Raw genomic sequence first — 24,877 nt, 5'->3', positions numbered from 1 at the left:
GATTCTTCGCACTCTGGTGTGTGGCCTGATTCACAGGAACTCATTTTCAGCTCTGGCGGATGCTTCAAATTTCCCAGAGGAGGAGTTTGTGCCCTCTACTTTTGGTGAGCCAGTGATTGGGTTTCCTGTTGACAGGGTGTTAGGTGGAAGGGTTCTTTCCCTTGTTGATTTTCCGCCACTTGGTTCCATTCCTCGCTCCTTGAGCAGGAGGTCTTTTCCTATTGAGTCGAGGTGGTAACTGCTTTGGCAATTCCTGTGGAAAAATATCTAGGTAGGGCTGGAAAAAGGGTTGGTTGAGGTATTCAGGAGGATCCTTTGTTGGTGTCTCCTCTACTGCCGTAACCAACAGAAGTGAAGTCTTTACTTGACGTTTAGAACCACTTCTTTACTTATAGGGCAGAGGCAACTGGGGTTGAAGGAGAGTCCCTAGAACCAGTTAGCTCAATAAGTTTTCCCTGGTGGACAAACTGGATAGTATGGTTGCGAAAACTGATTGATGGATCATAGTCGTAGAGCCACTGTTGTCCAAGTATGACATCGTATCGAGAAAGAGGCATGATGTCGAAGTTCAACTTGTCCGTATAATGTTGGATGCGAAAAGACAAGTTTTTGATCCTGGTGTTGCACAAGAAGGTAGTTCCATTTGCGAGCTCAATCTGATAGTCCATGAGACTAGGACTAGTGGTCAACCGAAGTTTGTCGACCATAGAACTAGCTAGGAAGTTATGAGAGCAGCCACTGTCGATGAGGATAGTGACCGTTGTTCCACGAATCGATCCTTGAACACAAAGTACTTGAGTGGCCAGGGAAGGTTCGGGGTTGCTGGCAAGGCTCAGGTGGATGGTATTTGCCATTCGAACAGCTTTGCCTTTCTTGTCTTGTGCTGGCACTAGGTCGGGTAAGGTGTTTCACTCTACATCGTCCCGTCGATGATGATTGCTAGCTGGAACATACAGGGCCTAGATGGCGTCCCACGTCACCGTTGCAGACAGCTGATCCGGGATCACAGCTTCATCCAGGTGTTTCTCGGGGTTCCATTGATATCTTATTATTCAGGAGCACAAACTGGATTCTAGAGATTGTAACAAGTCAGGCAAGTTGCTTTCTGGTCATACATTTTGGTCGCCTGCCTTGGGCACTAGGGGAGGCACTTCTATTTCAGTTTCACAGTCGATTCTCCCCTTAGTTGTTGGACACGGAGTCATTATCCCATCTAGGGCTCAGTGGATTATTCTCCTCATTGGAGGGCGTAGGGTTGGTTTCCTTAACCTGTATGCCTCCAACATTAGAGGGGAACGTGTCATTATGTGGAAGGATTTGCTCTCCTGGGCTCCCATTGGGGATTCATGGGTGATTGGAGGTGACTTTAACATGGTTGAGTTACCGGCAGACAAAACAGGGGGTAGAGAAGGAGGACTTCACTCTTTGGAGAGAGTAGCTGGGGATGCCTTCCTTTTTCACTACTGTGGTAGAGATACTTGGGACGATGCCTTTCTTATTCAGCCAGAATCCCTTTTGTTCTCTTGGTCGAACAGGAGGCAGCAGATGCCTATTCATGCACGCATTCACAGAGTCTATGTAGATGAGTGGGCATTATACAAAGGTGGATCAGTATGCATTGTTGCTAAGGTTTCCACTTCAGACCACTTTCCTGTTGTGCTGGCTATCTTAGAGCCTCACTTGAGAGGCCGGTTTGCCAGCATCAGGATTCCATATCCCTTCTAAGAGGAGGACCTTATAGAGACAGCCTTGCAGATATGGGTTTCTCATGTCCGGGGTGGGCAGCCATCTCCATCACATGTAGCTGCTGCCCTTTCTGGTATTAGCGACTTCTATCACTCAGTTACTTGTACCAGGAGATGAGATAATTTCAGACGTGAGATTGCTTTTCGCTAGCAGTTGGCAGCTTTGCAGAGGAAAGAGCAGAAATGACCTTCAGATGCTCGAATTCAGGAGCGCCTTGCTGCAGCAAGGGCTCATCAGCAGATATTGCTTGATCAGAGAGTAGAGTATGCCTTTCATGCACGGGAGTCCTTCTGGATTCAAATGGGTGGCAGAGTCAATAAACACTTTTTCTCTACTCTTGGCCCTAGACATAGTAGAGAGATTGTATCCCAGCTTATTGACTCACATGGGGTTTTACAGATAGATCCAGATGACATCATGCGCATAGCTTCAGATTTTCATGCCGCCCTTCTTACCGCAGATCCTGACACACAGGATAGAGAGGATGCTAGATAGGTTATTTGGCAGAGCATCCCTTTGTTGGTGAAACCGGATATGCATGTTTTGCTTGATGCACCTTTCACCAACACAGAGTTCTGGACTGCACTTTCAGCCCTTCAGAAGGGCAAGTGCCTAGGTTTGGATGGCCTCACCCCTTCTTTTTTCATTGCATTTTGGGATTTTTTTTTTGCGCAAAAAGTAGTGCTAGTTATATTGCTTGAAAACGAGAGTACAAGAGGGCCTAAAGGCTAGCGGGCTGCAATCGCAAAACGGATACAGCTGGAGGTAGCAAAAAACTAATTACAAGCCTCTTAGGGCATAATCATGTGTGGACAAACAGCCACGGTGGGGGGGCATAATGCCACTGAAGACTCTGAGCAGAGTGCTGGAAGAACAGCTCTCGATGGTCCCAGTCGTAAAGGAAGTGCCGTCTCTTCTCCTTCCCTGCCCGGGACTCCCTCTGAATTTGATCCCACTGACCCTTGAGCGTGTGAATGATCGTGCTCCAAATGTCCGCTAGGGTCTGGGTAGCAGAAGAAGCCTGATCTCCTAGGGTCTGCGCACATCTGGAAGTCCAGATATGCTAGCCTGCAATACTCCCTATGATCTCCCAAACTGGGTGTCGAGTCATCGCTCTTGCATTTGTCTCTGTCAGATGCCAAGGGAAGCTATCCATGTATGCCCAAGTGGCTTGCGTGATGAAGAAAACTAGATCCTGCCTAGAGAACTCATAAGCCAAGTGATGTCCCATCTTGGTGCTGCACCAGCAAACGGCTCCCCAAGTGACCGGTCCTAGCGGGTGTAGCCCTCGCTAAGATCCCCATGACTCCCTTCCACACTGTCTGAGCATGCGAGCAGCTCCAAAGGCAGTGCTTCAGGGACTCCTCCTGAAAACACATCTGGAGTGCCCCTGCTGCCCCATCTGCCTCAGCCAGCTGCCAACTGGTAGCCCCTTATGGGCCACCATCCAAAGAAAGTAAGAGATCTTCCTCGGCCGCCAGCTTGCCCAAAGAGTCTTCCAGAATGTGCAAAGAAAGACCAGAGATATCCCTTGGGCATACCAACTATGTGCCTGTGTGGGTAGCCCGCGCTGGAGAGCCCCAAGAGCACGCCTACCAGTACGCGCACTGTAAGAGAAGAAGGGGGTAGGGTTCTCTGAGGTCTCCAATGGTGGCCAGCGGCACTCCCCTGGGTCCCACTCCACCTCTGTTAAGGAACGGCCCTCCCAGATCCAGAGTCTCCAGTCCTGGTCAGGGGGTCTATATGCCACGTTTTCCCTTGCAGCCCTATGATGCGAAGGCGCTGCCAGGGAAGCTAGGGGTCGATCACGGCCTCTTTGCCCTGGAGATGGCTATCATCAGCGACGGAGAAGAAGTGAATCGAGGACTCTGAGAAAAGGCTTGCAACTACCAAAGGAATGCCACGGGGTGTGAACTGCCCTAGCCACCTCTCATCTCCCGGGAGGAGCTGTCTGGTGACCATGGGAATCCTCCAACCTGCAGGAATGGCAGCATCGATCTCCGCTCGCCGAGCCTGGATCCCACGTGTCGTACCTCTGCTGCTGCCAGCTTGCCTGGGCTCAGCTGGCTGTAGACGTCCCTCCAAACCCGGAGCGAGCGCGCGGGCCCACGCGCCCCAGAGCACCCAAGGGATATGGGATCTCTCTCCAAGCTGGCGACATGTATCATCTGTCACCTGGCTACTCCAGATCAGGGGTTGTCTGTCTATCTCCTCTCGGCAGCTAGGGGGAACCTGGGAGAGGCTGTGTCGCAACTTCCTCCAGACCGAGACGAGGCTACGGAGGAAGGGGGAACGGGGCTGAGTCAGTGGGGCAGAAGTGAATCCACTGGATAGACGGCTGCCAATCACCCCCTCTCTGGGGGGTACACGAGCTGAGACCATGCTGAAGCAAGAGTTTCCACGTCTGCCCTCCTGGGGTCAGACCGCGGATGACTAACTTGCCTAGTAATGCCTGACTCTGCAGTTTTGGATCTATGATGCCAAGGCCGCCCTCTGTCTGGGGGGTCTGGGGGAGAATGACCGTCTGCCAGGCGACCCGGGCTCTGGTGGTGCCGGAACCATCTGAGCCAGACCAAAGGAAGTTCCGCACCAGTCTCCTCAGCTGGGCTACACACGATCTCGAGAAACACCAGCAAGAGGCCACGTACCAAGCGGTGGCAAGAAGGACTTGGTTGACCACGAGGGCCTTGCCTGCCAAGGATAGTCGAGCCGTGCTCCAGAAGGCTAGCTTCCGTCGTATGGAGACTAGGACCGGTAAGAACTGCTGAGCCGGCGTGATATCGGTGTGATATCCAGGCCTACCTAGAATCCCAGGTAACGTGTCGTCTGTTCTCTAGGGATCCAGCAAAACCCCAGGAAAATACCCCACTGTGAGCTTGCTCCCGGATCCGTAAGAAAACCAACTGACTTATGCCAGTTGATTTTCGCCCCAGCGGCTAGGCAAAAAACCTCTAAGGACAGTCTCACTCGCTCCAGTGACTCGATATCATCCTGCACATACAGGGCTATGTCGTCTGCATACTCGGAGTCCAGAAGTTCTGCATCATCCCGAATAGGGAGGCGCATCCCTTGAAGACCAGTGGTATGGGCTCGTAGGAAGTGAGTCATGGCCTCCGCAAAAAATAGGAAGAGGTAGGGCGCAAGCGGGCAGCCCTGACGCACCGAGCGCTCGAGGGTGAATCTCTCCCCCATCCTGCCGCTGATGATAACCCGGCTGGAGGCCGACCTGTAGAGGCTAGCAATACCTCTGATCCACTCGTCCGGGAAACCGAACCAAGAGAGTGTACCTTCCAAGAAGGATCAGTCTACCCTGTTGTACGCCTTCTCAAAGTCAAGAAGGAGTATGGCAAGGTGCTGGCTACTGTGCTGGGCCCACTCCGTCGCCTCTGAGAATGTGAAAATGTTGTCCAAAATGCTGCGATCTTGGACAAAACCAGTCTGGGTGTCATGGATCAAGTCATGTAGCAGGGGGCGGATGCGGCTACTGATCATCTTGGCGAGGATTTTGTAGGCAGTCAGGAGGAGGGTGATAGGGCGCCACTGTTTGATCTCTTGACGGTCCCCCCCTTTGGGGATGAGGCAAATCAAGCCTGTCGCAAGGCTCTCTGGCATCTGTCCGCTGGAGAAGATATGCTGGAAGGCTGTGAGCAAGGGCTGGTGGACCTGCTCCCAGAAGGTGGTGAAGAAAGCTCTGGAGAGCCCATCCTCACTTGGGCATTTCTGCCCATTAATAGCGCTCACCACATCCTGCATCTCTGCCACGGTGAAAGGGGCGAGAAGGGAATCACTCATGCTAGGCTGCACGAGCGACGGTGTATACCTCCACACCTCCTCCCTGCAATGGCGGGCACGAGGGTCTGGGGGCTCCTGTTGGAATAAGGATCTGTAGAAATCTGTCGCCAAGTCCCGGACCTCGTCTGGATCTGTCTTGACACTACCATCCTGCGCTCTAAGAGATCGGAGCTGGTCCCCTGCTGACCTCTGGCCATGAGTCGTGAAGAACTCTCTGCACATCCTGTCACCTTTCCTAGCCCAGAAGGACTTGGAAGCATGAAACGAGAACTCTGAGCGTCGTTGGGTGATCTCCTCTAGCATGGCTCGGGCTCTAGCCTCCTGCCGTCTGAGCTCCTCAGAGCCTGGAGAAGACTGCTGCATCCGCTGTATCGAGGCGAGATCTCGTCTGAGACCCCTCTCCTTCGCCCACCACTGCTGCCTGACTTGAATCGCCTCCTGCTGACAGATGAGACTAGACTCGGCAAGAGGCTGAGCTACCTGTGCTGCCATATTCCCCATGGGGTCCCAATCCTGCTCCCATAGTTCCACTATCCTGCTGCGAACCGCTGCTCTGGAGTAGATGGAGTCTAGGATCCGGCATGAGCGTGGAGGTAAGGAGTGAGAGGCTGAGTCCAGGACTAGGATGACTGGGGCATGGTCAGAGAGGGTCGTCCCTGGAACCACTCCTGACTCTCCACCTCTGCCTAGCGCCCAATTGCTGACACAGAAACGGTCCAACCGCTCCAAAAGTCTGCCTCCCTCCCTCTTGTAACCCAAGAGAAGTCCAGACTCCCTGTCCATCTGCAAAAGGAAGGCTCCCTCCAGCTGTCCCGACCTCCCACAGCGAACAAGGAGGAGTCTCAATCTGCTTGCTCCGCCTAAGCTATACCGAGGAACTCTGGGCCCCGTCCCTGCTGATCCTCTAAGGTCTCAAGGTTATTGAAGTCCCCTCCTACAATCCAAGAATCCATTTCTGGCAATAAGTCTGTCAAAGAGCTCCAAAAAGCGGCTCTCCGTTTGAGGTCAGTCGGGGCATAGATATTGAGGATTTGGGACTCTGGTGAGATGCCTGGGTTGATGTAATGTAGTCTCCAATCATATCCCAAAATGCCTGGTCAGGGCATTTTGGGATATGATTGGAGACTACATTACATCAGCCCTGTAGGGCATTTGGGACTCTGGTGAGATGCTCGGGTTGCTCATAGAGGGTCTCATCCACCTTATCTCCCGAAAGGAGGTTGCAGAAATTTAGTGTCCCAGTGGAGGCATATCACACTTTTGGGGACATGTTACAAGATTCTGGCCAAGGCAATCAGTCTCCGATTGCAGCCCCTTCTCCCAGATCTTATTCATGACACTCAGACAGGATTTGTGCATGGTAGAAGCATTTTTTATAACATTTTCTCTTTTTGGGAAGCTTCAGAGTGGGCCATGCAGAGTGGCCAGAATCTAGCCATTCTACTCTTGGATTTTGAGAAAGCTTATGACAGAGTAGATTGGGGTTTTTTTGGAGGGCACCCTTCTACGTTTTGGCTTTACTGATGCTTGGATCAGAGGTGTTTCCTCTTTGTACAGATCAGCCCACAGCCAGGTACTTATTGGTGGGGTAAGGGGTGAGAGATTTCAGATTTCCAGATCAGTCTGTCAGGTATGCCCCCGTGCTCCTTTTCTTTTTTTGTTATTGGCTGAAGCTATGAGTATCAATGTTAGATCTTAAGTTGACATCTTTGGGCTGAGACTTCCCATCAGAAGGGAAGAGGAGCTACTTGACAGTGAGTTGGCAAATGACACAGCAGTTTACTTAGATGCCACACCACATACGCTTACTTCTTTCAAGACAGCATTGGATTTATTTTGCTTGGTGGCAGGGACGGAGATAAATTGGCATAAATGCAATGGCTTTTGGATCAGTGATGAGGACGCTCCAGTTTGGGGGCTTGACATAGGATTCACTTGGGTTTAGAGGGGTGTGCCAGTCAGGTATGTGGGTTGCTAGGTCGGCTTGGATATTTCTTCCACTCAACAGTTTGCTCCTGTGTTGGAGAGCATCAGGAGGAAGCTCCTTTTTTGGAGCTCAGCCAAGCTGAATCTTGCCTCTAGAGTTGTGGTGGTCAACTAGGTCCTCTTGGCCATGGCCTGGTTTGTTTGTTCATGCTGGTGCTGTTCTAGGGACTGCATCACTCAGCTTAGGAGACCGATCATAAATTTTCTTTGGAGTGGGCTTAATGGCACAGCAGATGCATTAGCCAGGGTGGCTTGGAAGACCCTCATCCTCCCTACACAGGAAGGGGGTCTCAATATTATTGATCAAGATTTACAGTGCAGAGCTTTACTTTGCAAGATGGTGGTGCGGGGACTTATGCCAGGGCAGGAGCCGTTGAAGGAATTTTTTATTAGCAGCATACAGACGTGCACACCTTCTTCAGGAGGAGACTGGATGAGCAGTATTAGGTGGATTTTCACTGCAACACACCTCAGATCACCTTCGTCCCCTCTCATGGTTGCCATACTGAAAGCATGGGCCAGTTTCAGGAGCACTCTTCGGGGGATTCTCCCTTCCTCTCGTGAAGAGATTGATAGGCAACTGATCATGTGGAATGACAGTATATTGGATGATCATGGTAGACCACTTGGTGCCTCACTCTACATGCAGTGGTCCAAGTGGGAGAGGGGACCTGCCTCATCATTGGTGTCATGGAAAGCTTTCCGCAGGCTTCGAGAGGAGACCAAATCTCAGTTGACAGGACATCTCAGAGGGAGTGCAGGGAGGATCTTGTAGATTGAGAAAGCCCTTCGAGCGGATTGGGTAGACACAGATGATATTCCACTCACTTGCTCCACTTGGGCAGGTGCTTTTTTGAGAGGCGGTGTTCCTCTTCAGGTTTTGGCCTTTCGAGATGCACAAGAGGATGCTTTGGTTTTTAGTATGCATGATGGTGGTAGATTGCTCAGGTTCACAGAGGACATCTTGCTTGAGTCTGCTTTTCAGCCTATCAGGGTTGTAGGTCTTTCGGTGCAGGGATCAGATTCAGAGTGGTTCCTCGACCCAGACCCCCGGCTTCTCTCCACCGGATCTTGGAGGCTTTGGCTCTATGGGGGAGTTCCCATTAGGTATTTGCAGTGGAACCCTGGAGAGTGGGAGTGGATTGACATAGGGCATCGAGAGAAGAGCATCCCCTTCTTTCATTACACGGTCAGTAATGCCAGGAGATTCTAGCTCAGTAGTAGAGGTTGGAGACCTTCTAGAGTTCCTCATTGGGAGACATTTGATATCACTGCGGATTTGCAAAGGTGCTTTTGGAAGAGACTCTGGAAATCCCACGGGAATAGAAAGATCACTCTTTTCTTTTGGCTTTCTATCCATGGTGGGATTGCAGTGAACCTTTGGAGATCCAGGTTCGGAGCCGACCCTACTTGCCCGCGTTGCCTCTCTGCTTTGGAGACTATTCAGCATTGCTTATGGGATTGCAGACAGGCGAGGATGATTTGGATGGGGGTAGCCAGGATTTTCAGTCACTTTGCCCACTCCGCATTCCTTATGACATGGGGCTCAGTGGCTTGGCTTTCTCTTACAAGGCCTCCAGTATTCTATGAGAGACTTGACTCCTCTCGGGCCATTTTGATTCGACATGATCAGGTTGAGTCCTGTTCTTTGGATGTGATGCCACACCTTCCTTTTGCAGTTGTACATGCCTCTGTGGATACCTCTTGGGAGATTCTAGCGAGCATAGCAGCCTGGCATATCTGGAGAGCCAGATGCACAGAGGCATTGGAGGGAACTCAGGTTCATCCCTTGCACACATTGGCTAGTATTTGGACAGACACCATACATACCTTGATGGCCGTATGGACTAGTATGCAGAGAGACTCGCGTGCAGCCTCAGCTAGGAGGGCTTCTTTCTTCACAGAATGGAAGGATTCTCCTTTCTTCTCTGAGACTCCTACAGGGTTGAGGTGGCACTTTCAGCCTCAGCCTTGGTTGTTTTCCACCTCATTTTGAGGGGGTTTATTTATCCTCATGATTTCATGATGTATTCCGCTTTGAGCTTGCTTTCGCGAGTTTTTTCTCTTACTTAATAGAAGTCTCTTTCTTGAAAAAAAAAAAGTTAGGGGTGCCAGAAAGGATGGAAAATGGGCAGTTTACCGTGAAGGCGTAGCACTAATCAGAGAGTTTAAATCAAAACCAAAAGACTCTCAGTCTTAAACTGATGTATGGCTGTTTACTCTTCCAGAATATCATGTAGGTACTCTAAATAATGGGGGTTGCTTTTTGCAGTCCTTGGGAGTTGCCATGTGCCCTCCCTAAAGCAGATGTACTAGAGGGTTTCTTGCTGTCCCAGAAACCTTTTGGTCTCCAGTGGACGTTAATAGACCTTCTTTTTCTTTCTTTCTTTCTCTCTCTCTCTCTCTCTCTCTCTCTCTCATAGCCATGTATGCAACACCCGTCTTGGGGTGTAACCTAAATGCAACGCTTCAAGAAATTGCAGGTGACTATGGGATCCAGGGTGATTCAGAGCAAGCCTTCAATCCCCCACCAGATCATATAGGCAGAGTTTGCCATGACATCGCTCGAGATGGATGGCATCTTCCAGATGGTTACCTATCTTCACAGGGTCTGGGTCTTACGTAGAGAGAGGCTACCGAGGGTGGCAATGGAATCATCTATACAAAGGGATGGCTATTTGACACGTTGGTGATGCCGACAGCCATGTACGCAACACCCTTCTGGGGGGGTGATGTTGAATGGCGATGCTTCGAGATGTTACAGGTTACTATGGTATTCGGCATGATTCAGTGCAAGCCTTCAGTCTCCCACTAGATCATACAGGTAGAGTTTGCCATGACACCGCTCGAGATCGATGCCATCTTCCAGATGATTACCTAACTTTAGAGGGTCTGAGCCTTACCTAGAGGGAGGCTACCGAGGGTGGCATTGGAGGCAGCTACACGACTAGCTGAGAGCGGGGCTCACATGATGTGGTATGTACGCATTTCCAAATGGTTTGACAGATAGGGCACTCAGATGGATCATCTCCACCCATTCCAGTATAGCTTGGATGCTCCTAATCTGTTGGTCCCACGGGATTATTTATAATGGTCTTGATAGATGGCCCTCTTTGGGTGGCTTTACTTGCTTCCCTCACGGAGGAGGCTCCAGCGTCGTTGATTACATCATGTGATCCCTTGCCTTCGCCTCTCGTATCATTGACTTTTCTGTCGCACCACTCCCTCTTGGGACTGACCACACCTACCTCTTCTTCCGTATCTCCATACCTTGTCTCGCAATATCCTTCACTCCTCTGATCATTCACAACACTTATCAGGACATACATTTCGATCGTAGTCTCTCGCCTAGGTACTTAGCACGCCTTTATCCGCTCCTCACATATATTGACTTCATACCCTTACTAGAGGACCGTGCTACTCTGATCACCCGCTCACTCCATGAGGCTGCACTTCACGCCTTCCCTAACCCTACTCGCTCTACTTGCCCACCGCCACCTGGGACCATACCTTACAACAATTGGTATGATGATAAGTGTAAGGATTTGCACTGTCAACTCGGATTCGAAACCAGACACAATCTTCCGACCAAACCTGAAACGATAGGCGAGTATCATCGGTTGGTTCATAGGAAGAAATATGAATTTATCCGCTGAAATGAGCTATGGACACAATACAAAAGAGAGAGAGATCCAGAGTCCGGACTCCCACCAATGGTGTGGTCCTCGGGTCTTACCACAAATATGTATTCTATGCCATGAAAGTTATGTCATGAAATTGGAATTACAAAGCTTTCCGATTCACATTGAAAAGCACTAAGGTTTGGTATGATTATGCACACTAATTAGCCAGCTCCTGACCTTTCACACATACCTCGTCCTACTTTCTGTACACTCTTCACTAAGGGGGGTGTTAAAGACGCTGTGATGAAGCTTCATAACGGCAGCTGAGCAAAAGTTCATTAGGGTCTATGCATTGAACTCATTGCATATGAGATTAACATCCTTGCCCCGATCCTAGCAAAGCTCTTTAATGAAGCTGTTTGCCTTGGCTTCCCACGCACTTGGACTCTTAATACTATCTCACCCATCCACAAGGTAGGGGATCCCATGAGCCCGGGAACTACATGACCATTATGATTAGGCATGTCCAAGATTTATGCATCAATGCTTGATCTTGAGGTTAGTCGATTTGCAGAGATGCGGGGGCTTGGAGCATATGGACAAGCTGGATTCCGACATGATCATGGGACCATGGATCACATTCTCACGCTTAGATGTGTCATTGAGGAGGCGAGGACATAGAGGCAGAGGGCTTATTGTTGCTTCTTGGATTTTTGCAAAGCCTTTGACACAATTCCGAGATCCTGCCTCATCAAGTGTTTGCAAGACTTGGATTATGATCAGGAGATTATCTGGGCTGTCATGGCACTTAATCTCAGGCATAGCTCGGACATGATGTGGATGGACAAGTGAGATTTTGAGTACGATTGGGGTCAAACAAGGTGTCCTCTATCACCCACCTTGTTTGGCCTCTACATCGATGAGCTTGAGACAGTCATGCAGATACTAGGGGGGGCTGGATGCTCTCTTGCTGGCACTCTAATTTAGATATTGTTGTATGCAGATCATGTGGTACTCCTATCGTCCTCAGCAAAGGGGCATCAAAGACACTTAGATGCACTACAGTCTTTCTATGAGTCGCATGATCTGAAGGTCAACCTTGGTAAAACCAAGGTCATGATCTTCAATACATCTCAGGTTGTGATGCATCGGGATTAGTTTACTTTTGATGGGTCACTGTTCGAGATTGTTTCATCATACACATACTTGGGGGTTTTCTTTTCTGGACCTATTTTTACTATGAGACTGGTGATGCAAGCTCATCTGAGTAGAAGATATGCCTCGTTGGCCAAGTTGGAGAGGCAGTGCTTCCGCTCACTTTTCCAGGACCCACGGACCAAATGCCTACTCTTTGATTCTCTGGTTCGACCAGCGGGCATGTATGGCAGCCCTTGTTGGAGACCGGACCTATCATATATTGAGTGGCTTGTGTAGAGCGACTACAGGTTCTTATGCTATCACATATGATTTGCAGTAAGCCGTTAGTCCCTCATTTAGATCATCCAGGCTAAGTTTGGATCTTCACCGTTACAGCTCGATGGAGCATTTCAGGTCATCAGCTACTTATATTGAGTCAGGGCATACGGAGATCACACCTTTGGACATAGGAGATTACCGTGGTTAGCATTATGCTCTTCCATGGCGCTATCTGTCACCACAATGTAAATATCCTAAGTCAAAGTACAGTTGACCATTTATTTGATCATAATTAAAGAGTTTTATATGTGTTAATTATGGTCAAATAATTCTTTTAATGGTCAAAGGATTGACTACGGCCAAAGATATTTGACTCTAGTCAAGTGAACCTGACTTCGGTCGGGGAGACTTGGTTTATTACCAAGAGGGTTAACCAGAGAACTACAGAGCTGACTACGGTCAGAGAGTGTTGACTTCGGTCAACAAGACTTGGCATACGCCAAGAGGGTTAACTCCGGTTAACCAAGATGTGCCGACTTCGGTTGGAGAGACTTGGCTATAATTAAGGCGCCTCAACCCTTGGTCAAAGCTCCTTAATTATAATCAAGAGTGTTGACTCCGGTCAACCAAAGAATAAATATATATATTTTTATATTTGTTTAGGTGTGCACATGTATTCAGTGGGGACGCCCACCGTGACTAGAATTAGTCCATAGTGTGTTATTTGCATGCAAACCGCCAACAATTAATGGGTGCCATGGTGGTGCGCTTTAATTAATTGTTGCAGGTACTATGAAGAGTTATTTTTCCTAAGCGCTACGGGAGCCTAACAAGCATCTAGGAGGCGGTTCGTGTGACCAAGTGCTTTGAAGACTCCAGAATGGCCCTTAGTGGCATGTAAAAGGACTTAGTCTAGATTTTTGACAATTGGCATGTTGCCAATTTTGAAATGAGCTTGAAGCTCTTGTAAGGATTCACGTTTTGAATATGTGTGTATCAGACATCTCTACGCTGAACTTTTGTAACAGATTCTCTTCAAGTAATAAAATACCTTCGGGGGGGTCCAGCCCGACATGTTGTCCTGGGCCCTAGTGTCTCTGTTGAGAGAGAGAGAGAGAGAGGGAGAGCAAAAGGGGAAGTGTGCTTGCTGTTTTTTACGAACGAGGTTCGTAGTGAATCAAAGTGAAATTGCTGTCTTTCAGAAGAGCGAGATGGATTTGCATTGGTATCAGAGCACAGCTATACTGTCTTCTTAGACAGTGACGATCCAAGGAGTTGATGTGTGACTCTGCTGAAAATTAACGGAAAAGAAAGAGGCGTTGCTGTAGTTTTATGACGGTACAGCTGGACTTTTCGCTGTTTGAAGAGGACGAGTCTACGGGGGTCTTGTTGCTGGTCTTTTCCACAGAGAAACAGAGCACTGCTGTTAATTGTGAGGAAAAGAATCGATGCCTCCATGCAAACGTGACACGGAGAGCCAACGACGGTAGGCACACATTATATCCACGTAATTCCAGACAAGGCCAAGAGAACCATCTGCGTATGCAAAGATTGTTGGTGACGAAGAACTACGCTGGTCGATAGAAGCTTTGCTCCTTTAGACGGACCTGACGCACCTCCACCAGAGAACAGCGCTGCACACAGACGGCTCCAGCGAGGGGCGACGCGCGATGGTTTTTGAGGTGCGATGCAGCCAAGTGAAGGTGTGAAACCTTAGGCTTACGTGGCTCTTGGTGACGTGGCCAGGGTGCCAGCAGGTCCAGCTGACGTGGCACAGGAGGACACGTGGCAGATAGGTAGCTGCTGACGTGGCATCCACACGTGCAATAGATGACGTGGCACTGACACGTGGCAGACAGTGCACTAGATGACGTGGCACTGACACATGGCAGCCAGCCTGACAGGCCAGTGGTTAAGTTAACCCTGGTACAGTAAATCTTGGTTGGTTGACCTGTGGTTAATGAAACCCTGGTTAAGTTAACTACAGCTAGTCAACTATGGTTAGTTGAACCAGTACCCAGTTAGTTCAACATTGGTCCAGTTAATCTGGCCTAACCAGACCAGTTTGGTTGGTGTAACCAGTCCAGTTAGTCTAGTTGCAGACTAACCAGACCAGAACCAGTTAGTCTGGTTAGAGTAACTAGCCAGTTACTCCATCTGGTTACTGTTCTTTCAAAAAAAAAAAAAAAAGAACAGTTGCAGAGACTGTTTCTGCTAGCAGATTTCACCTGCCTGTCAGACTTTTACTGTCAGAAAAGCAGCAGAAGATCAGAGAAAACAGAGAAAACAGAGAAAGCAGACTTTTAGAAAAGCAGAGAAATCAGAGATTTGCAGAAAAAGAAAATGCATGCCTTTGTACACTGGGAAGATGAATCAGATGCTTCTGAGTGCTTTTTGCAGTAGCCAGAAAAAGGGCAATACAATTGTTGATGCTTTAGCAATTTTGTGGGTTTATGTTTTGAACTGATAGATGGAAAATCTCAGAAAAGATCCAAGGGCTCAGCATTTGTTTCAAGCAGAAGCTATGCCTAATATAGCATATGACGTGCCAATGCCAGAGGCACACTCTCGTGTACAGCCTGAGAAAGAGAGATCTCATAGGGGGACGGTCTCATAGCAGGAAGAGATCGAGGCATCATCACCGATCTCCTAGTCCATCACCGTCTACCTCAAGTTCGACTTCTGTATCTTCTTCTTCTTTATCAAATAAACCGTGTAGAAAAAGAAGGAAGCATAAGAAGTCTAGGAAGAGAAAGTCTTCCAGAGAGACCAAGGAATTCAAAGAGGGAGGTAAATCTGTCAAGTTTATGACCTACAATGGATAATATGGTCATACAGACAAAGCATTGCAGTTCATCAGGCAGTTTGATGCTGCATTCGGCACAGAAAAGTTTTCAGAATCCTCCAAGTTAAGAATGGTCAGTTTGCACTTTACAGCAACAGCTAGTGCATGGTGGAGTGCACAGACCACAGATGGGTCAGCCCCAAGGAAGTGGAAGGACTTCAAGAAAGTCTTCTACCAGCAGTTTATGCCTAAACAGTTTAGAAACCATGTTCTTCAAGATTGGGACAGTTTGCATATGGATGCAGGAGGTACAGTGGATGTGTACAACCAAAAGTTTTGGGATGCTTATTTGCAGGTTGCACCTTTCAAAAAGATCTCCAAAGGGACCCAAATGAGAAAGTACAGAGCAGGTCTCACTCCAAGAATTCAGGCAGTAGTGAATGCTTTGGGACTAATTATGCATTCAGCTTTAGTAGCTAGTCTTGTGCCGTTACAAGATCCATCTACAGTGCTATCCTTGCATGCAGGACGTGCTGATAAAAAGAAAACTGATTTTTCAAAATCAGAAAAGAAAGAGTACCCCAAGGTTGAAAAGAAAGGGTTTCAGCCTCAGAAGCCGAGGGGTACTCAGTTTTCAAAGGTTTATAAAGGCAAATCTCTATTCACCCCTGAATAGATAGCTGAATTCCATAGAGATGGGAAATGCTTCAAGTGCGGCAAAGAGGGGCATGTGGCTGCCCAGTGCCAAAGCCTTCAACTTCGAAGGGAAATGAGGCAGAGAAGCCACGAGGACCGCAAAAGCCAATGGTGGGGGGGATTCTTGACATACTGGGTCATGTTTCAAACCCAGAAGAACGAGAATTGCTGCTATCATGGGGCAAAGTCAGAGACTAGCAAGCGCTAATTTTATTTGATCCAGGGGCTACTGATAATTTCATATCAGAGGATCTAGCCCTGAGGCTGGGAATAAAGACGGAGGAGTTGGGCAGGGCTTTGGATGCCGATCAGATGTTCTGTGGGAATCCTGTGCCAGTCACTCCCTTGATAGGGAAGCTCCGTCTTCATGTTCAGAGTTATGTGGATCAGGAAGACTTCTTCATTTCTCCACTGAAACATCATGATGTAGTCTTGGGAATGCCTTGGTTTCATTGCAAGGCAGTGAAGTTGACTCTTCCTGAAAGAGTGCTGGAGTTTGTGCATAGGGGGAAAAATCAGCGTTTAATTGCCAGGAATAAAGGGGAGACTATTCCCATTGTATCTGATGTTACATGTGGTAAAGCAATAAAGTCTGCAATTTCTGCGTACATGGTTTTTGTAAAAGAAAAAGAGAATGATTTGCATGCTGAAATGAATGATGCAGACAAAGATAAGTTTCAGTTTCTTGTAAACTTTAAAGACTGTTTTTCCGATACTTTGCCAAGGGAGTTACCCCCAGAGAGACCAGAAGATCATCAGATAGAGTTAATGCCTGGTTGTGAGCCACCAAACAGACCACCTTATAGAGTCAGTGCGACTCAAAGAGAGGAGATTATGGCTCACAGGACTTGCTGTCCAAAGGGTTGATTCAGCCCAACTCATCTCCTTTTTGTTCCGCTGTACTGCTAGTACAGAAGAAAGATGGTTCATTCCGTATGTGCGTCGATTATCGCGCACTGAACAAAATGACCATCAAGAATAGATTTCCTGTTCCGTGCATTGATGATGTGCTGAATCAGTTAAATGGAGCTTCAGTTTTCAGCAGGATAGACTTAAAGAGTGGCTATCACCAAGTGAGGATACAGCCTCAGGATGTGCACAAGACAGCATTCCGCACTACATTCGGGTTGTATGAATACTTAGTGATGCCTTTTGGGTTGACAAATGCTCCAGCCACATTCAATAGAATGATGGATCGCATCTTCCGAAAGTACAGGCATTTCACGGGTACTTTCTTTGATGATATCTTAGTCTTTTCTAAGACATAAGAAGAGCACAGGGAACATCTTGCTATAGTGTTTCAAGAGCTGAGAAATCATCAGCTCTACGCAAACAGCAAGAAAAGTGAATTCTTCTTGGAAGAAATCCATTATCTGGGGCATATAATATTCAAGAATGGGATACAAATGGATCCAGCAAAGATCCGTGCCATTCAGGAATGGCCAGAGCTGAAAACTGTGCATGAAGTTCGAAGTTTCCTAGGCCTGTGTTCTTACTACAGAAGGTTTATCAGGCATTTTGCTGATATCGCAGCTCCATTACATGACCTTACTAAGAAAAATGCAGCCTTCACATGGGGAATATCACAGAAGAAAGCATTCAATACACTCAAGGAGAAGTTGACTACAGAGCCTATTCTTGTAGTCCTGGATCTTTATCAATCTTTTGATGTTGATTGCGATGCTTGTGGAGAGTGTGTTGGGGCTGCATTGTATCAGAATGGTCATGTAGTAGCCTATGAAAGCAGGAGACTTCGGGATGCAGAGAGATATCTAGGAATCTATGAGAAAGAGTTATTGGCTGTAATTCATGCCATCCATGCATGGAAGCACTATCTTTTGGGTGCAGATTTTACTGTTAAGACAGATCACCAAAGTCTGAGGTACTTTTTGACTCAGACCAAGCTTTCCGAGAAGCATATGAAATGGGCAAACATGCTGTCAATGTATCATTTTCAGATTGTCCATACCCCAGGAATTCGGAACAGAGTGGCAGATGCCTTGTCCCGAAGACCCCAGGTCAATAATGTGACTATTGCTTATCATCAGGACCTGGAAGGCATGAGGGAGCAATATGCTCGTGATGCAGATTTTGGTAAAATTTTACAGCAAATGCAAGAGGGGCAATCCACCAGTCACTATTTCTTGAAAGATGGGTATCTAATGAAAAATGATTGCCTATGCATCACCTAGGAGATGAGGAAAAAGATTTTGGAGGAATGCCATGCACCTCCCTATGCTGGACATAGAGGAATTACAGCAACAACTCCAGCATTAGAGAGGTATTTCTTTTGGCCAGGGATGCGGAAAGATATACATCAGTTTGTTACTAAATGCCTTACGTGTCAGAAAGTGAAGGTATGATAGACGGAAGGCACCTAGCCTACTTATGCCTCTTCCCGTGCCTCAGGCACCATGGGAAAGTATTACAATGGACTTTATTTTTGATTTGCCAAGATCAAAGTCAGGGAATGATGGGATTTGGACTATCATTGATAGATTCAGCAAGCAAGCTCATTTCATTCTGGTTCGCAAAACCATAAAGGCAGATCATATGACTAAGCTTTTCATGGCACAGATCTTTAAGCATCACGGTATGCCTAAGTCCATTGTTAGTGATCGAGATCCCAGAATGACCAGTCTATTCTGGAGAGCTTTATTTGATAACATGGGGACGAATCTGAATTTTTCTTCTTCTTTCCATCCCCAGACAGATGGTCAAAGTGAAGTAGCAAATTCTACAGTTTTGGATATGCTGAAATGCTACGTGGGTGACCAAAGTTCAGACTGGGAAAAGTACCTACTGTTGGTAGAGTTTTCTTACAATAATACTGTACATAGCTCTACAGGGAAAGCCCCTTTTGAGGTCATGTATGGGAAGGTGATTTTGCCACCTATATTGAGGACCAAAGGTGAAATATTTGCAGCTGATCAATTTGTGAGAGACCTCCAGACAGCTTACAGCCAAGTCCGGACAGCAATCGAAAGGTCTCAAGAGAAACATAAAAGAGCTACAGATAAGCATAGGAGACAGTTAGATCTCAAGGAAGGGGACTGGGTACTTTTGAAGTTTGAAAAAGCTAGGCTCCGCAAGTTTAAAGGCAAACAGAAAGTGTATGCAAAGTTATCTCCCAGATACTATGGCCCTTTCAGGGTTATAGAAAGAATAAATGAGGTTGCATACAGATTAGTATTGCCAGAGCATTGGAGGATTCACAATGCATTCCATGTGAGTCTTCTAAAGAAATTCCAGGGACCAGAGCCTACAGAACCAGTATCAGAGGATCCACCAGAAGTGGATGAGCTGGAGGAGGTCCTTCAGCCAGAGCAAATTGTGTACCATACTGTACGTAAAGGCTCTCAGGATAAGGAGTTTTATAGGTATCTTGTAAAATTCAAGAACTATACGGCATTAGATGCCAAGTGGATGGACGAAGACATGTTATCTGATCATCCACAGCTTTTGGATGTTTACAAGGAAGCTTTTCAGTTGAGGTCAACTAAATAGAAGCCGAGGGGATGTCACCACAATGTAAATATCCTAAGTCAAAGTACAGTTGACCATTTATTCGATCATAATTAAAGAGTTTTATATGTGTTAATTATGGTCAAAGAATTCTTTTAATGGTCAAAGGATTGGCTACGGCCAAAGATATTTGACTCTAGTCAAGTAAACCTGACTTCGGTCGGGGAGACTTGGTTTATTACCAAGAGGGTTAACTGCGGTTAACCAGAGAACTACAGAGCTGACTACGGTCAGAGAGTGTTGACTTCGGTCAACAAGACTTGGCATACGCCAAGAGGGTTAACTCCGGTTAACCAAGATGTGCCGACTTCGGTTAGAGAGACTTGGCTATAATTAAGGCGCCTCGACCCTTGGTCAAAGCTCCTTAATTATAATCAAGAGTGTTGACTTCGGTCAACCAGAGAATAAATATATATATTTTTATATTTGTTTAGGTGTGCACATGTATTCAGTGGGGACGCCCACCGTGACTAGAATTAGTCCACAGTGTGTTATTTGCATGCAAAGCGCTAACAATTAATGGGTGCCATGGTGGTGCGCTTTAATTAATTGTTGCAGGTACTAGGAAGAGTTATTTCTCCTAAGCGCTATGGGAGCCTAACAAGCATCTAGGAGGCGGTTCGTGTGACCAAGTGCTTTGAAGACTCCAGAATGGCCCTTAGTGGCATGTAAAAGGACTTAGTCTAGATTTTTGACAATTGGCATGTTGCCAATTTTGAAATGAGCTTGAAGCTCTTGTAAGGATTCACGTTTTGAATATGTGTGTATCAGACATCTCTACGCTGAACTTTTGTAACAGATTCTCTTCAAGTAATAAAATACCTTGGGGGGGGTCCAGCCCGACATGTTGTCCTAGGCCCTAGTGTCTCTGTTGAGAGAGAGAGAGAGAGAGGGAGAGCAAAAGGGGAAGTGTGCTTGCTGTTTTTTACGAAGGAGGTTCGTAGTGAATCAAAGAGAAATTGCTGTCTTTCAGAAGAGCGAGATGGATTTGCACTATCAACTGGCGGCAGGTGACCAGTGATGTTGGTTTGCACACACATTGAGATGGTTTGAGCGATTGGGGCTACACATGGATAGACTTTCTACCTTCCAGTACAACATTGATGCGCCGTTTTTCCCACTCTGGTATCATGAGGTCAACCAGGTCATACGTGAGGATCTTTTGCAGCTACACACATTCCGGACTGAATGAGCTCCCAATGAGCTCCCAATGAAGCTCAGCTTCTACAGAGATCATTGCCTACATATCTCAGATGAGGGGTTTGAGCGACTGGGGCTACACATGGATAGACTTTCTACCTTCCAGTCCAACATTGATGCGCCGTTTTTCCCACTCCGGTATCATGAGGTCAACCAGGTCATACGTGAGGATCTTTTGCAGCTACACACATTCCGGACTGAATGAGCTCCCAATGAAGCTCAGCTTCTACAGAGATCATTGCCTACATATCTCAAATGAGGGGTTTATTGACCCACTAGGATATACACGGATTCATTTACCCCATTCATTGAGGATCTCTATTGGGCAGTTTCGGGTCTCTTCGCATAGACTCCGTATTGAGAGTGGTTGGGAAGAGGGTCTACCCACGGAGAGACGCTTATGCACTTTTTGTGGCCTACAGGAGGTAACATTTCATCTTCAGATGCCCAGTATACTATGGGATTAGAGGGCATTCTATTGTCTATTTAAAGATAGCTCCGGGTTGTTATTCCGATTCCTCTCTTTTCCAGATTAGAGATTCCTCGTCGCATTTATTCATGAGGCAGTTAGACATCATGAGCGCCTACTCCGATCTCAGAGACAGGAGTGTACCCTGGTAGACTCTTCCTAGAGCATGATCACGGAGTTCTTCCAGCCAAACAACATAGAACCCCCCCCTCCCCCTCCCTATAGGCCCTAGGCATGATCGGGACCCAGAGCTAGTGACACCGCAGCCGATACAGAGGATTGATGCACAGACTGCTTGGGGACGTTCCCTCCATGTTCAGAGTGGGAGAGTGACCAACATGCGTTGTTAGATGTAGAGCTGTGACCAGGAGGAGACAGCGCAGGAATGCATCCAAAAGTGGCCGGCAGCACTCTATTTCTGGTTTCATGCTATTGCTCCCTCACCCTTGATGAGGAGGGGACCACATTGACCTTGATGTTAATGTTGATGATAGTGATTTAGATGACTATTCTTTTGATATGACTATGTAGCATGTAGTTTTTTGCTTTTGTATGGGTGTTGATGTTCGGTTAGTAGCTCCACCCTTTCAGCTGGCTTGTATCAGGTTTCTCACAGTCTCGTAGACTCATCGGTCTTCCGTATACTTTAATAAACTCTCTTTCTTTCTTTCTCTTTGTGTGGTGTGTAGTGGATGTCAGCAAATCTTAAAGCTCATCCCAAAAGGATCAGCCACACAGCACATCAATGCATTTCGGCAAACCATCAGTTCAGCCCTGTGCATCGTTAGCAACTGTAGTGTCTACCTTGTGCATCGGTTTGACAGCAACGACATTCTGCTACTCCACTAGATAGGGGGGAAAAAAGGAATGCTTTCAATGATACCTCATCACAAAGTCCTTCATTTAGAAGCTGTAAGGGGGGACTCACCAACATTGTGTGGGTGATCAGTGCATATCGTGAGCGATTAGAAATGCTCATTATTTGAATCCAAATCAATCTAGGTGAAATCATGTATAACGGATCTATGCAAGGAACCAATCATAAGGTAGACTCAGCTTTGGAACAAGGATTTCACAGGTTTATGTGGAGTACATTGAGCTTGGAATCCATAATTTCGGTCTTGTTGGAAGCAGGTTGCTAAATTTGGCTTGCTTTAAGGGTCTCTTGATTTAGATGAGTTAGCTCATCAAGGTTCAAATGGGGTAGGGTGAGAAGAGTACTATTTGTAGCTTCTTATTAAGGGGGTACAATCTGACCAACCTCAATCAAATGGAGTCCACCCCTACACAGTAACCATGTATAATCAAAAAGTCAATTGAAAATGAATTAAATAAATCAGGTGGATACTTTTTTAATTCTATGAAGGGCTGTGATATTTAGATCTCATAAGCAATATTTTTCAAATCAGAGTGCCTCTTCATTGTGTCTTCTTGACTCCTTTTTCTAATTTAAGAATGCTTTTATTTGGCAATTTGACTTTTGACACTTCATGTGATGTATTCCTATATTAGAGTTATGTTTCAGCTCTACCTTATTAATTGGAATACGAGATCTTCTCACCTGCTATTTCTTTCATCACTGCAGTTTGGACATGGCCAATCCAATCCTACCTTTCTCCTTGAGGTGGAACTTTATGGTGCATTGAATCAATATGTACTTCGTAAAAAGCCCTCTGGAAAGCTTTTGCAGTCTGCTCATGCCATAGAGAGAGAGTATCAGGTAATTCTTTTAAGAAATTATCATCAGTGCCAATGGAAATATATGTTATTGTGAGTTTTGCTTTGCATACTCTCGTCGTTGGTTCGATATATATTATTGTGAATTTTTCTTTGCATACTCTCATCGTTGACATCCTCTCTCTCTCTCTCTCTCTCTCTCTCTCTCTCTCCATCATACACTTGGCATTAAAGTTCCCTTCAATCATCATCATCATCACCAACAGTGTCAACATCATATTATGATCATCACGTGCATTCTTGTCAGCTCCATACAGGAAGTCCCCTATTTTCAAAATCAAATAAATTATAGTCTTATGAAATCATATGTTTTATCTGCAGGTGCTTGCTGCATTAGGTGCCAATACAGACGTTCCTGTGCCCAAAGTTTACTGTATGTGTAATGATCCTAGCATCATTGGTACACCGTTTTATGTGATGGAATATGTCAAAGGTCGCATTTTCACTGACCCTGGTTTAAGGGTATGTTCCATTTCCTTGCATATTGAAAAAAACCTTTGTTGCTTACTATTGAAGTAAACAGGATCAACCTCAGATAATATGCTTGAAAATAGGTTCATCTTGCTTGAAATTGAGGTATAGTTGTGTACGTAAGATTTAAGGAAAGTCGCAATGCAGTTCATGAACGCATCCACATTCTTTTGTGGGCAGTGTCTATCAATTGATATGTTTTATGTTGTGTCAAAAGTTTATCTGATAAAGTGACTTTGTTACAGGAGATTTTAATGAACGTTGTATGTCCATTGTCCTGCTATAAAATGTTGCTCATGAGTGCATGATCCAAAGGTGTTGAAGCATTCAATGTTTTATGTGAACGTTGTATGTCCTTTGTCCTGCTATAAAATGTTGCTCATGAGTGCATGATCTAAAGGTGTTGAAGCATTCAATGTTTTATGTGGCACTGCTCATGACTGCATGGTCTACTGAGTTGCTAGGGTGCAAGTTTCCAAGGGGGGCTTCAAAGTGTAGATAAATCTCCAATGGTAACTCAACCATGTTAAAGTCACCCCTTCTCATCCGTCTAACTAATTTGCAAGATGATAGATCTTGTTTTTGCACATGGAGACACAGAAATTGTGGTGCTTGTACTCGTATCACTCTCAAAATAATATGTAGCGTGGCGCAAGTCCCCTATGTGCAAATGGATGCATATGATTGGATTCTTTTTGCTGGAAGATCCTTCCTATCAAGTGAAAGAATAAAACAAACAAGCCTAGAACAAATTCATCAAAAGTGCCCGAAAACTTAGAAGGAAGCTTTCTACCTTAGTTGATCCATCAGTGCTGTAGCAACAGGGTGGAAAATTTCCATGGTGGGAGAAAAAGAAGCTACATTAAACCACTTGCACGGTCCCAGAAAAGAGGATCTTGTCTTTTTGTCCTAAAAAAGCTTACTTGATCATCCAGAACTGCTTGGGAGTCACCCTAATATTTCTCTCATGTACCACAAAGTGGTATGAATCGTTTCCTTTTCATGAGTAAATGCTCGGGAGCGATGTACGTCCCAGACGTGCGGATCTGTAATCAATTTAGACCAAGCCTTCTATGCTTTGCAGTTGCATGACAAGTCAATGTAGACAAGGTGAGTCTCTTAGATTTACGGCACATCTATCGATGCTTCAAGGTGGGTCCCTTGGAAGTTGGTTGCCCTTAGCTTTTTGTTGTTTTGACAATAGACCCTTGATTCATAACCAATCACCTATATTAAGATTCCCTATGGGCATGTGTTGTCATGCGATTGCCACTGCAATTCTTTCAAGGACTCCTTAAAGATGTCTTGAGGCTTCCAATGAACTTACCTTGTCCCAATGCTTACCTATGGATTTGCACACGTGTATCCTCAGAGCTATGCACATTGTATAGGTCAGAGCTACGCACGTTGTATAGGTATCTCCTACACACG

At 46.5% G+C, this 24,877-nt stretch overlaps 1 protein-coding gene across 2 annotated transcripts in view; it reads left to right on the top strand.

Annotated features, from left to right (window-relative positions):
- IBR3 (acyl-CoA dehydrogenase-like protein) overlaps window positions 1-24,877 on the top strand; it is a 122,902-nt gene that overhangs the window by 8,257 nt on the left and 89,768 nt on the right. For both annotated transcript variants that reach the window (XR_015540449.1, XM_087369736.1), the window contains exons 2-3: window positions 22,824-22,958; window positions 23,297-23,437. Coding sequence is in view for 1 of the 2 variants with exons in the window: in XM_087369736.1 (XP_087225862.1) it covers window positions 22,824-22,958; window positions 23,297-23,437 (276 nt within the window). In the remaining variant the exon portion in view is untranslated. The remainder of the gene's footprint in view (window positions 1-22,823; window positions 22,959-23,296; window positions 23,438-24,877) is intronic.

This window comes from Dipteris shenzhenensis, chromosome 31, assembly GCF_047967505.1.
Source record: "Dipteris shenzhenensis isolate YYH24624 ecotype China chromosome 31, Dip_SZ_1.0, whole genome shotgun sequence".
In the NCBI taxonomy this organism is placed as follows: domain Eukaryota; kingdom Viridiplantae; phylum Streptophyta; class Polypodiopsida; order Gleicheniales; family Dipteridaceae; genus Dipteris; species Dipteris shenzhenensis.
This window is presented reverse-complemented; position numbering and strand designations above follow the sequence as displayed.